This window comes from Staurois parvus, unplaced genomic scaffold (genome assembly GCF_062004578.1).
Source record: "Staurois parvus isolate SC_StPar_1 unplaced genomic scaffold, SC_StPar_1.0 ptg000025l, whole genome shotgun sequence".
Taxonomy (NCBI): domain Eukaryota; kingdom Metazoa; phylum Chordata; class Amphibia; order Anura; family Ranidae; genus Staurois; species Staurois parvus.
Window position 1 is genome coordinate 7,437,614 of NW_028317821.1, and position 14,706 is coordinate 7,452,319.

The following is a 14,706-nucleotide window of genomic DNA, read 5'->3' on the forward strand; positions in this document are numbered from 1 at the left end:
ATTCATTGTTTCACACTTCAACCTTTCCTTCTTTCTCCTTATTATCTTCATTTTACTCTTTTTTTCCTTTACAACCTAAGCCTTACCATGTTATTATGCACTAACAATGCCAAATTAGCAAAATCTAATGCTTTACGGCCAAAATCCAACACCCCAACCTCTACTGTTAATTCACCTCCCCTGTGAACATTTACCAGTTCTTTATTTATCTACTGTATGGTAGACTGATTGTTATTGTGTGGGTTTTAATAATGCTTTTCATTGAGCTGTGTCATCTACCTTTTTTCTTGTATATCCTGTTATATGAAAACCAATATGGAGCATTAACCCCCTTTGTCTTTGTAGTGAAAAAAATGTCAATAAACAAAACTGAACAAGAAAAAACGATATACAGTAATATGGATTATATGATACACACTCCCCTAATCCCTGTTTTTCTATTCATCCAGATAAACCTGGACCTCCACAGTCTGTAGATATTGAAGAAGTGTGGGGGGAGAATGTTGCACTAGAATGGAAGCCACCAGAAGACAATGGCAATGCTGCAATCACAGGATATACCATACAGAAAGCAGACAAGAAGACCATGGTACAATGTTTATTCATGCTTTTCTTTAGACAATTATAGACTTTTTCTTCAAGCATATCTTAACCCCAAAAGAGAAAGTTTAATTATTGTAGCTTATCAGTCTATGAATCTAGTGGCTGCATTCATTTTCTTTTTTTAGTTCTTTACCTTTCTTTATATCAGGTGATCCTGCTAGTAACACACTTCCTTCTCTAGGATATCAACATTTACTCGCTCCTCTGCATCTACGGGGAGCAGGATTATTACCCTAAGCTGCTCTCTTGATTTTGACTACAGAACATCTTCTCTTCTGCTTGTTTCTCTTTTTACATATAAGAACAGGGAAACTTAATAAGTTAATAGGATATTTCAATTCAGTTTACATGAATTTACAAGGACATCATATTTCTGGCAAAATCAACTAATATTTCCCTGTACTTGCTACAAATGTTTTATCCTGTAAAAAGGAAACAAACATATCCACCATATTTAAGAAGTAGTATACTGCTACTGGTTTTTCTTTTTATTGGGTTGAGATTCTCTTTAGCCCTTTCCCTGCCACCATCGTAAGTATTACTGCTTGGTAGGATCAGGATGTAGACAAATTTTGCTACGGTTTAGTTGCATTTTACAGAGCCAGCTTCATGTTCTGTAATATAATTTCTCAGATGGCTGTAAAGCCATACATACAATTATATGTCAGGAATGCTGCAGCACTCCCCCACTCAAACCCCACCCCTACCAGAGGCACTCCTGAAGCCTGTTAGCCAATCACATGACCCAGCTGAGGGAAGACTTTCCCTACTCTGAACTACGTTGGTGTGGTACTGAACCAGCTGTCCTGGGGAACGGAGCTTTACTGGGAAGGGGGGCTGTATTGAGGGGAGGGTGCTGTACTGTAGGAGCGCTGTACTGAAGGGGGGATGGCCGTACTGGGGGGAGGGGAAGAGTTATAATAGAGGAGGGAGGAGCTGTACTGTGGGAAGAGCTGTGATGTTGGAGGGAATCTGTACTAGTGCAATTGGGGAGTCTGTTCTAGGAGGGGTTTTGGTTTGGGAAGGGAGGAAATTTTTGGATGTACAGTACTTTGTCTACTGACCTGTGCATTATGCTCTCCAGACCGCTGACCTCTGAGTTACCCACTCCTAACTTCTGTGTGCATTACACACTCCTTACTTTAGCTTTCTGTGTCTTACACACTCCTGGCCCCTGCACTCTTTGCGACATGCACTCCTGGTCCCTGTACTCTGTGTGTTATATACTGCTTACCCCCTGTACTCTGCGCATTACACACTCCTGACCCCTGCACTCTGTGCATTATACACTCTTGTCCCCTGCAATCTGTGTAATAAGTACCCCGGCCTTTACACTCTGTTCTTTATGCACTCCTGTCCCCTGTACTGTGTGTCTTAAGCACTTCTGGCCCCTACTCTCTGTACAACATGCACTCAAGTTTTAAGCCTCTCTCACTGTGCAGTTTTGCCACATGCACATTTTGTTGTGGTGAGCTGTTCTCACTGCCTTATTTTTCTTCTCAGGGTTGTCAAGGCTGAACCCCAACAGGAAAAAAAATCTACAGCCCTGACCCCCACACAGATGTTCCGTGCTTACCTGGGACCTGCGAGAAGCCAAGACACCCAAACTTATTTTCAGGACTTCTTTCATTCATTCCATGACCTGCTCTGTGATGAATGACAGAAGCACTAGGCTCTGCAAAAAAGAAGGGTTTGTGAAAAGGAATTCACAGAAAAGCGGCTACATTATGAACAGAATGTGATACTCAGAAAAATTTCCAAAAATTATGCTTGATTACATATAAATATTTGACATATGGGCAATCGCCCTGGTTTACCATCACCTCAGTATGAGACAATACACACAGACCTAAAACCATATAAAATAACACCAAAACCGGTCTGGATAGATGTGCTGCAAAGACAATGACCACTAAAGTCTAAAGTCTTTGTAGCACTGGCACATAGGTTAACACTTCCCAAAGGAGGTGTGCACAAAAATTATACCATAGGTATATAGTGTCACATGTAATAAATATAAAGACATGTGTCATGACCATATAGGTTCTATCCCATAGAGGGGAATTCCCAAAAATTATACCAAAGGTATGAAATATCACATGTATACAATGCAGCGAGCACAGTGTGCGTCAAAAGAGAGGCATAACCATAAGCCTATGTTAGGCAGCAAAAGGATATCACAAATGAAATGCAGTACAGTCCCATGCCGGCACATGTGGTTGGGGCCCATTCATCTGTAATATAAGTGACTGATTCTTAGGACTTTTAGATATAAATAACGCCCCAGTTGTTGCCTGGATGGAGAAACAGATGCAAGTAGCAGAACACTGCTTCAAGTGATTTCTTCACCACAGCATGTGGACTACACACCACTTTTTGTTGAAAACAAGATAAGGCCCAGCGGCTCCTCCGCCCGTTGAAATATATGTGGCATGCCTTGTTTCCTATATAAAGCACCATAATGTCCCCATCCTGTAGTAAGACAAACAATATGAGGGAAGTCACTGTAAGAGCTTTCACTCGATAATAGACGTTTATGCCATATAGGTCACAAGGGACCTTTAATCTAATGTCCTGTAACAGTCCACTCACCACCTGTGCAATGGGTAGTAAGAAAGAAAAGGATATCCTTCATAAGTACTGCCCTTCAAAAGGTACTGCTGTATGGAACCAAGGAACCACCGCTAACATCAGCCGACATACCGCAGGTTCCGACCTCTCCATGGCGCCTGTGCCACCTAAGTGTCAGGGCAGGGCTGTGGAACGGACAGGTAGGCCTAGTGGCAGGGTAACGCACTGGCTGACGACAACCACCACCAACAGACTGAAGTCCCTCAGGGCGCGGAGTCTAAGTCCCAGGCTGCCCTTCACCAGGGCCCCTGATGGTGGGGATGGACTTGACGCAACCAGGGACCAGGTCGCGGCCCCCGAGACACCCCAGCTGCGGTAATGGCCGCCGCCAATGGCGTGTAGTTGGTGAGAATGACAATAGCGTAGTCAGACAAGCCGGGTCAATAACAACGGGACAAAACAGTACAGAACAGTAGACAGAGAATCACAGGTCACGGGCCGGGTTCAGCAACAGAAGGTCAGATCAAAGGGAAACGCAGAGAATGGTCTTAGTCACAAGCCGAGTCAGAATACCAGAAGAGTCACGAGCGTATACACAGAGCTGTAGCAAGACAAAGACACAAGACACAAGTGCAAAGAGCATGTGCAGATCCCAGGCTTATATGTACTCAGCCACACCCCTCTGGGGGATGGACCTCAGAGACCTGAAGGCATAAAAGATTCCCATCATGCTCAGCAGAAATCCAAGATGGATGCTAGCACATGGAGTAACATAACCTCTGGGAAAAGGTAGGACCTTGACAGTACCTCCTCCTCAAGGGCCCCTCCCCCTCCGCGGCCCAACAAAAGGTTTCCGAGGAAAGCGGGTATGAAACGCGCGGAGGAGGGCAGGAGCATGGACATCCGCGGAAGGAACCCAGGAACGCTCCTCGGGACCATAACCGCGCCAATGAACCAGGAACTGTAATCGGCCGCGCACCAATCGAGAGTCCAGGATCCGGCTCACCTCATACTCCTCATGACCGTCAACCCGAATGGGACGGGGCCGAGGCAGAGAGGTAGTGAAGCGATTGCAGATCAGAGGTTTCAACAGTGATACATGAAAGATATTGGAGATCCGCATCCCAGGTGGAAGGGCAAGGGCATAGGCCACCGGATTCACCTTGCGGAGAATGCGAAAAGGACCGACAAAACGGGGAGCTAGTTTGGGTGTGGGCACCCGAAGATTGAGGTTACGAGTAGACAACCACACCCGATCGCCGACCTGGTATGAAGGAGCGGGCAACCGTCTGCGATCAGCCTGGAACTTCTGACGCTGAGCCGAGTCCCTCAAAGCCCTCTGGATCTGCCCCCATGAAGAACGCAGGGCAGCAAGATGGTTCTCCACAGCCGGAATGTCCTGTGGTGAGAACCTCTCAGGTAATACCACGGGTTGGTACCCATAGTTGGCCATGAAGGGGGACATCCCGGAGGAGGAGTTGACCGCTGAGTTCCTGGCAAACTCAGCCCAAGGCAGGAGATCGGCCCAATCGTCCTGATGGTCCGAGATATAACACCGAAGGAATTGTTCTAAGGCCTGATTGGAACGCTCCGCAGCCCCATTGGACTGCGGGTGGTAGGCTGAAGAAAAGGAGAGACTAATGCCCAACTGGGAGCAGAAGGCGCGCCAGAATCTGGACACGAACTGACTCCCGCGGTCCGAGACAATCACCTTGGGCAACCCATGCAGGCGAAAAATCTCCCTGGAAAAGACCGTGGCCAGTTCTTGCGCTGTTGGTAATTTCCTGAGTGGAATACAATGGCACATTTTGGAAAAACGATCGACGACCATGAGGATGACCGTATGACCCCGAGACACAGGGAGGTCTACAATAAAGTCCATGCCCAGGTGTGACCAAGGACGCTCCCCATTGGGAATGGGTTGCAGAAGACCCATTGGAAGATGCCGTGGAGATTTATTCTGGGCACAGATCGAACATGCCGCTACATAAGAGGCGATGTCGGCACGGAGAGTTGGCCACCAGAACAACCGAGAGACGACCCAAGACAACTGGTTCCTCCCCGGATGCCCGGCAGTTTTGGAGTTATGGTAGGTACGCAGCAGACGGGTGCGCAACCCCTCGGGTACAAAACATCTACCCTCCGGTCTCTCGGGAGGAGCGTCAGTTTGAGCCGCCAAAATCTGCTCCCCAAGGGGAGAAGTCAGACTGGTACGAATGGCAGCCAGGATATGATCCGGAGGTATGACCGAGGTTGGCTCAGAGTCCTCCCTGGACAACTCAGAGTATTGCCGCGATAATGCATCAGCCCTGACATTCTTGGAACCAGGCAAATAGGAGACCACATAGTTGAACCGCGACAAGAACAAGGCCCATCTGGCTTGACGGGGTGTCAATCTTTTGGCCTCCGAAAGATAAGTCAGGTTCTTATGATCGGTAAGAATGAGGACCGGAACTGCGGAGCCCTCGAGCAGGTGCCTCCATTCCTTGAGAGCCAGAATGATTGCCAACAACTCCCTATCTCCAATCTGGTAGTTGCACTCTGCAGAGGAAAGCTTCCTGGAGTAGAACCCACAGGGAAGTAGGGGTCCATCGGGCGACCGACGTTGAGACAGGAGAGCGCCTACTCCTGTCTCGGATGCATCAACCTCAAGGACGAAGGGCAATCCAGGATTGGGATGAGACAGTATCGGAGCCGAAGCGAAGGCGGATTTCAGAGCCTCAAAAGCTACGATGGCCTCGGATGGCCACTCGTGAGGATTGCTGCCCTTCTTGGTTAGGTCTGAGAGAGGTTTTGCCAGCGTGGAGAAATTTCTGATGAATTTCCGATAGTAGTTGGCAAAACCTAAAAAGCGCTGAATGGGCCGAAGGCCATTGGGACGAGGCCACTGCAGAACTGCCGAAACCTTCTGAGGGTCCATGGAGAATCCCTCCGCAGAAATGATGTAGCCTAAAAAGGCAACTTGGGATCGATGGAATTCGCACTTCTCAAGTTTACAAAAAAGTTCGTTCTCACGTAATCGTTGCAGCACCTGCTTGACATCCTGGATATGGGACTCCATGGAGGCAGAGTAAACCAGGATGTCATCCAAGTAAACTACCACGCACTGCTGCAACAAGTCACGAAGGACATCATTTATGAATTCCTGAAAAACTGCGGGCGCGTTACACAACCCGAAGGGCATCACCAGGTATTCGTAGTGACCGGTTCTGGTGTTAAACGCGGTCTTCCACTCATCCCCCTGTTTGATCCGTACGAGGTTGTACGCCGCCCTAAGGTCAAGTTTGGTAAAGACTGTTGCCCCCTTAAGGCGGTCGAACAACTCAGTAATCAAGGGAATCGGGTAGGCATTCTTAGTGGTGATTCGATTGAGACCCCTATAATCGATGCAAGGCCTCAATTCACCACCCTTCTTCTTTACAAAGAAAAAGCCCGCTCCTGCTGGGGAAGTAGACTTACGAATGTGCCCCCGGGAAAGCGCATCCGCAACGTACTCCTCCATGGCCTTATTCTCCGCAACCGAGAGAGGATACACCCTGCCACGCGGAGGAGTGGCACCGGGTTGCAAGGATATGGCGCAGTCGTAAGGACGATGAGCAGGTAAGGCACCAGCGCGTACCTTATCAAACACGTCCTGGTACTCCCCATAATCAGTGGGCAACGCAGAGTCTGAGGAGGCACACAACACCTTAACCGGCCCACGGATGCACCCGGCCCCACACTGTGAAGACCACGAGAGAATCTCGGCAGTTTGCCAATTGAAGGTTGGATTGTGCATCTGGAGCCAGGGATACCCCAAAACCACCGAATAGTGCGGAGAAGAAATCACCTGGAAACAGGCCAACTCCCTGCTACCTCAACTGGCATAGTCTCGTGGGTAACCTGCGGTGGTTGCAGGGGCCTGCCATCTATCGCCTCGAGAACCAATGGGGTAACTCGAGCCTGCAGGGGAATGGAGTGCTGGGCAGCAAACGAGCTGTCCATAAACAACCCGCCAGCCCCAGAATCTACCAACGCCTGGGCCGTCACCGAGCCCTCCGCCCAAGAGAGGACAACGGTGATCAGTGGCTTATCTCTGCGAAACGCCGGGGACGAGGAGACTCCACCCAAGATCTGTCCCCGACAGGATCTCAGGTGCGAGCGTTTCCCGGACGGACCGGACAGGACTGCCGAAAGTACCCACCAAGACCACAGTACAGGCAGCGACCCTCCCGACGCCGAGCGGCCCGCTCCCCCTCGGAAAGGCGAGCAAACCCCAGCTGCATGGGCTCACCACCAGACAATCTATCCCCAGGAGGCGTGGGAGGAGAGGGAGGAATGGGTGGGATAGAAAACGCAGGTGCCAGTCGATTGGAAGGCCTCCGCAGGCGTTCCTTGAGTGAAGGCCTCTCCCTGAGCCTGGTATCAATCAGGATCAGGAAGGAAATTAGTGCTTCCAGCTCCACAGGCAATTCCTTGGCTGCGATCTCGTCCTTCAATGCATCAGAAAGACCCTGAGAAAACGCAGCCACCAGAGCCTCATTGTTCCAACCCACCTCTGCTGCCAGGGTACGAAACTCTATGGCGTACTCGGCCACGGTCCGTGAACCCTGATGCATAGACATGAGCAGCTTGGCAGCCGAGGCGGAGCGAGCCGGTACATCGAATACCCTACGGAAGGCATCGATAAAACCGGAAAACTCGTGAATCACGGGGTCATTCCTCTCCCATAAGGGATTCGCCCAGGCCAAAGCCTTGTCTGAGAGTAGTGAGATGAGGAAACCCACCTTTGACCTCTCAGTCGGAAAAGCGTAGGGGATTAATTCAAAGTAAATCCCCACCTGGTTAAGGAACCCACGACACTGACTCGGCTCACCCCCAAAGCGCTGTGGAAGAGGGGCTGAACCGGTCATACCTCTGGACACCGCGGGTGCCGCATCAGCCGCGGCGGTAGGCACAGCAAGCGGAACAGCAGCGGGAGCGACCACCGGAGTGACAACCGGCCTAATAACACCAGGAGTAAGGTGCGCGGTGCGTGCCAGCAGAGTTTGCAACGCCTGAGCGAACTGATCCAACAGGAGATCCTGTTGATCCAGTCTGGCAACCAACATAGGAAGTGAAGGCGTACCTGCACCGTCAGGATTCATGGCACTTGTGTAATGTCAGGGCAGGGCTGTGGAACGGACAGGTAGGCCTAGTGGCAGGGTAACGCACTGGCTGACGACAACCACCACCAACAGACTGAAGTCCCTCAGGGCGCGGAGTCTAAGTCCCAGGCTGCCCTTCACCAGGGCCCCTGATGGTGGGGATGGACTTGACGCAACCAGGGACCAGGTCGCGGCCCCCGAGACACCCCAGCTGCGGTAATGGCCGCCGCCAATGGCGTGTAGTTGGTGAGAATGACAATAGCGTAGTCAGACAAGCCGGGTCAATAACAACGGGACAAAACAGTACAGAACAGTAGACAGAGAATCACAGGTCACGGGCCGGGTTCAGCAACAGAAGGTCAGATCAAAGGGAAACGCAGAGAATGGTCTTAGTCACAAGCCGAGTCAGAATACCAGAAGAGTCACGAGCGTATACACAGAGCTGTAGCAAGACAAAGACACAAGACACAAGTGCAAAGAGCATGTGCAGATCCCAGGCTTATATGTACTCAGCCACACCCCTCTGGGGGATGGACCTCAGAGACCTGAAGGCATAAAAGATTCCCATCATGCTCAGCAGAAATCCAAGATGGATGCTAGCACATGGAGTAACATAACCTCTGGGAAAAGGTAGGACCTTGACACTAAGTATGCCTCATGGCATGTGAAGATGGCTACCTCCTTGTAGGTCAACGTGCGTTCCACCTAGTGCGCATGACCGGAAGTGACGTATCTGACGTATGACGTCAACGTGTTTCGCCGATGGGCGTATCTCACTCAGCTTCGTCAGGACCAATGGGATTCCTGCATTTCAACCTTCTATTTATAGTGGATTAAGACCCACCCACATATGCAAAAAATTACATTGCAGTTATCCCCAATGGAAGAAAAGGGGCTAAATACTTAGCACAACCGCTGGTCATTTTTAAATTAAAAAGACAGGAAAATATCAAAGGGAGGAAAGACTTGACAATTACAGCAATGCACACAAAAGTAAAAAACAAAAATTATATTCAATTTGAAATTACCACACTTTCACCAGGAGATGGCAGTGTTAATGAAAGGATCTCCAAACCTATTTATTAGGTCAAAAATACACAAGGACACAGTAAAAATTACCGCAAAACCACCACAAGATGGCGATGTTAATTAACAAATCCCTCTATAGGTTATTTTGCCCAGGGTTCCTAAACTTCAAATTAACCACTTATAAGTGTACATTTATTCTCAAAGGAGAGGAAAATTGTTCAAAGATTAGTCCCTTCTACACTTCTAGACCTATATTTCAATGTGTACCATCAGGTTATTAGATATCTCCCCAAAGAAGGTTTACCTTAATTATTTAATTAACATATTGTCCTTAATAATTCAATTAACGCATTAACCAGCCATTGACAGGAGTGAGGAATTACCACAGATTGACCAACATATGGCAATATAAGAACATATATCCATACAGATCTATTTATCCAAAAATACTTGGAGATCACATTCCACATTTAACCCCTTTGGGTACAATGTATCAAGTTTATATATCCAATATTTCTCCTTTTTTAGCAGTTCTCTATCAAAATCACCTCTCCTTTGAGGGAAATGCAATGCATAGAAACCTTTCACTTTTGTACCATCCAATTTACCTCCATGATATTTAGCATAGTGTTGGGCAAGATTACTTTCAGGGTCATTAGATCTAATATCTCTGAAATGTTCACCTATTCGTACCTTAAGTTGTCTTTTGGTCTTACCAATATACATCTTTTTACAGGGACAAGTCAAAATGTATAATACTCTCACTGTAGAACAATTTATAAGGCTTTGAATTTTATAATGAGTGCTATTCCTTGAGTCAAAAAAAGAGTCTGTACGATCCACATATTTACAGATTTGGCATTTTCCACATTTAAACATCCCTTTAGTACGTGATTTTAACCATGTTGTCTGTTTTAACGGTTGATAGTCAGAATGAATAAGGAGGTCACCAAGATTTGGTGCTCTTCTTGCTACCATTTGGGGGCGCTCACCTACAATTTTATTCAATTTGGGACATTGAGTTAAAATCTTCCAATGTTTTTCTAATATTTGTTTTACAGCTTGCCATTGGGCTCCAAATTGAGTTATCATTCTAACAGGTTGCTCACTTAATTTGACCTTCTCCTCCTTTTTAGAAGATAATAAATCCTTACGGTCAGTTTGATATGCCCGTCTCCGAGCTTTTCTGATTTGAGAGTGAGAGTATCCCCGTTCCCTAAATCTTCTATAAAGATCCTGTGCTTCCATCCTAAAGTCATGAATATTCAAACAATTTCTCCGACATCTCAGAAATTGTCCCACTGGAATTCCTGAAATCAGTGAACGTGGGTGATAGCTTCTGGCCTCTAGTAGAGTAATGGCAGCAGTAGGTTTCCTATATGTTTTTGTGAGGAGTCTTCCGTTCTCAAGTCTAATTTCCAAGTCCAGGAAGGAAATACACCTTTCATCAAAAACATACGTGAGTCCAATGTTAAAGGGATTTTGATTTAACTGATCCATAAAAAGTTTTAATTCCTCTGATGTTACTCTCCATACAAGGAACACATCATCTATATATCTTAACCAAATCTGGACATTAACAAGGAACCTTGTTGATCTGAAGACAACCTGCTCCTCCCAGAAACCTAGATGCAAACATGCATAGGCCGGAGCCCACGGTGCTCCCATACTGGTACCTCTGATCTGTTGATAAAAGGTATTATTAAATTGGAAAAAGTTATGTCGTAACGCAAAGTCCAGCAACTCACTAATAAATTCATTCTGTCCTCCCAAAGTGGGGTATGTTTTATCAAGGAAGTGAAAAGCCGATCTCAAGCCACATTCATGTGGGATCGATGTGTAAAGTGATTCCACATCTATTCCCACTAGAATGGAATTTTCATTGATGATTAAATTTTCAATTTTAGCCAACACATCTTTAGTGTCTCTTACATAGGAGGGAAGATTAGGAACCATGTCTTTAAGAAACAGGTCAATATATTTCCCAGTTTTGTCTAGGGGACCATTGATGGCAGAAACAATGGGTCTACCTGGGGGATTTTCCTGATTTTTATGTATTTTAGGGATAATATAAAAGGTAGGGTGATTAAATTCTTCAGTTCTCAGATATTCATACTCTTTTTTAGTTAGGAGGCCCACCTCTTTTCCCAATGTTAAGATGGAGTTTAGTTTTTTTGCCACCACATGAAACGGATTAGTGGCTACTTTCCTATATGTAGATGAATCTCCCAATAGGCGCTTCACCTCTTTAACATAGTTTTGTTCATTTAAAATAACTACATTGCCCCCCTTATCACTTCTCTTAATTACAATATTCTTGGTCTCTTTTAATTCTTTGAGGGCTTTTCTTTCCTTCTTTGTAAGATTGTCACCAATTGGCATTTTCCATTCAAGATTTTTAAGATCATCAGCAACAAAATCTAGAAATGTCGATATCCTCATGTTGGAACGTATTTTCGGCATTTTAGTCGACCTAATATTTAGATCAACTTTTCTAATCACCTCATTGTGATTATCCAGATCTAATTCATTCTCATCACCATCCTCACTTTCCTCCCTGAGAGATATCAACACATCAAGCATCTTGCGGTCCTCCATGGAGGAGTCAGAAGCCATATCCTCCAACATAGTGGGATTACCATGTATCATTCTTAAAAAAACTTTTCTCAAAAATAAATTAACATCTTTAAATACTTTGAACTCATCCATGGGGGTCACTGGTGAAAAGGACATACCCATATTAAGTAAAGAGATATGTTCCCTTCTGAGTGGAAAATTAGCCAAATTGATTACCTTCCTGTCATGGGTAATTTCATCTACTGCCTCCTCTGACTTCTTGTTCTGCCCTTGTCCTCCTGATGTTTGCTTTTTGAGGATTCCTCTGTTTTCTTTTTGGATCCTCTTCCCATCTGTAGTTGATTGATTCGGGGAGATTCCCCATCTTGTTGGTCTAAAAAAGATACAGATTTCCCGAGATTCTCAGAGTCGCTTTCACTAGACACAGTTTCCCCCATTGATCTAGAATGTGAACGAAATATTCTTCGTTTAGATCGACTTCTACTTCTTTTTATAGTGAGATCAAAAATCTCTCCTGTTTCCCAGTCTTTAAAGTCACGCCTAAATTTAGTTTGCTTAGTGGTTCTAAGGTTTTTTTGAACTTTTTCAACTTCCTTTTTAAGTTGTTCATTGTATTTTTCAAAGTTCTCCTGATTTTTAAAGGGATCTAATCCTGATACACTCTTACTAATGGCCACATCTAATTCTTCAAGTTGCAATTTTTCTTCCTCAACTATGAGTTTCATACCATTAATCCCATGTTCTATGCATAGCATTTTCCATTTCTCTAGAAACCTTTCATTATGTAGATGTTCAGCCGGGACTACCTTACTTCTCAAACCGCGTGGGATAATACTCTGTTTGATGTAGGCTTCCAAGAAGCATACATCCCACTTCCGGTTGAGACGTTTAATAACTAACTTTTTATGTTCCCGAAACTTTATTTTAATATCCTCATCTTCGGTAAATTGACCCGAACCTTCAGCTACAAAAGCTTGATGCATTTCTAGCTCAACCTCTTCTCCTGGTATAAATGCCATGAAGACAATCCTTTCCAATCAATGTATTCCAGTCACCTTAAAAAATAAAAACTCATTAGCCGAGGCGATGGTAAACCAAATTATCAAAGTCAGATAACCTCTTTAAGAAAAGGTCCATAAGAACCCAAAAGACACATTGACTAAAGATAGTTTTTTGGAGGTTACAAAATAAATTACTGTATCACCCAATATATGGCTTCCATTCAGTAGCCCAAAGAGGCATACAAAAAAGAAGGGTTTGTGAAAAGGAATTCACAGAAAAGTGGCTACATTATGAACAGAATGTGATACTCAGAAAAATTTCCAAAAATTATGCTTGATTACATATAAATATTTGACATATGGGCAATCGCCCTGGTTTACCATCACCTCAGTATGAGACAATACACACAGACCTAAAACCATATAAAATAACACCAAAACCGGTCTGGATAGATGTGCTGCAATGACAATGACCACTAAAGTCTAAAGTCTTTGTAGCACTGGCACATAGGTTAACACTTCCCAAAGGAGGTGTGCACAAAAATTATACCATAGGTATATAGTGTCACATGTAATAAATATAAAGACATGTGTCATGACCATATAGGTTCTATCCCATAGAGGGGAATTCCCAAAAATTATACCAAAGGTATGAAATATCACATGTATACAATGCAGCGAGCACAGTGTGCGTCAAAAGAGAGGCATAACCATAAGCCTATGTTAGGCAGCAAAAGGATATCACAAATGAAATGCAGTACAGTCCCATGCCGGCACATGTGGTTGGGGCCCATTCATCTGTAATATAAGTGACTGATTCTTAGGACTTTTAGATATAAATAACGCCCCAGTTGTTGCCTTGCACTAGGCTCTGAGAACTTCTGGGTTCACCTCAGCATCCACCGTACCATGCCTGTACCCCCACCTCCTCCACAACCCTTCACACCTGCAGTGCCCTTCTCTTCCCACCCTCTGCAGTTGCACCTTCTTCACTTATCACCCTCCATGTCTGCACCTCCTCTTCTATCATTTGTACTCCACCTCTCAGCACTGCTTCACTCATTTTCACTCTGTCTGCATCCCACCCATTTCTTTTAACTGTCCCTGTGTGCACACCCACCCAATGTCACCATGCCCCCTCTTCAGCTGTCACCAATGTTTGTAGAACCTCTTTCAAATTCTCACCCATTGCCTGCATATACACACCCCTCCTCTGCACCCTCCTTCATACCTGCACACTGCCCTCCTACCCTCTCTACTATGACAGTATCCCCACCACAACCCTACTCCTAATACCATCTGATCCACATAATCCATACCATCCCTCCACACTCAACACCACACCTGCATCTCTCGTGCTCTCACTGCTGTGCCTGAACATCTCTGACAACTTCATCTGTGCATGCTTCACATTGTCCTCATTGCTCACTACAAGCTACACCGCACTCCACTTAGCAAAGCATTTTCATTACCACCATCTTGCCTTTAGGACCATTTCTCACTTCATGCCTGCTCAAAGCACACCCCTCAACACTTTTCCCCTTCCCACTGCCACAGCTGCACATACCCTTTCATGATTCCACTTGTACGATCTTTCTCACCAAGCCTGTGCACAAATTCCTTCCCTCTCACTCCATGCCACCCATTACTCATAAACCTAATCCTCCCCATCTGCTTTCTCCACTGTATCTGCAACCTTTCCCCCACTCCTTCATGCTCAAACCATCCCAACACTGCCCATTTTACACTTCTGCAAGTAGACAAAATGATGGACTGGTGCAAAAAAATGCTTTTGAACT

The 14,706-nt window shown here is 45.8% G+C and overlaps 1 protein-coding gene across 32 annotated transcripts in view; it reads left to right on the forward strand.

The window, feature by feature from the left end:
* Window positions 1–14,706, forward strand: part of MYBPC1 (myosin binding protein C1) — a 161,372-nt gene that overhangs the window by 131,218 nt on the left and 15,448 nt on the right. For all 32 annotated transcript variants that reach the window (XM_089694308.1, XM_089694301.1, XM_089651797.1 and 29 more), the window contains one exon: window positions 450–589. In XM_089694308.1, coding sequence (XP_089550434.1) covers window positions 450–589 — 140 coding nt within the window. The remainder of the gene's footprint in view (window positions 1–449; window positions 590–14,706) is intronic.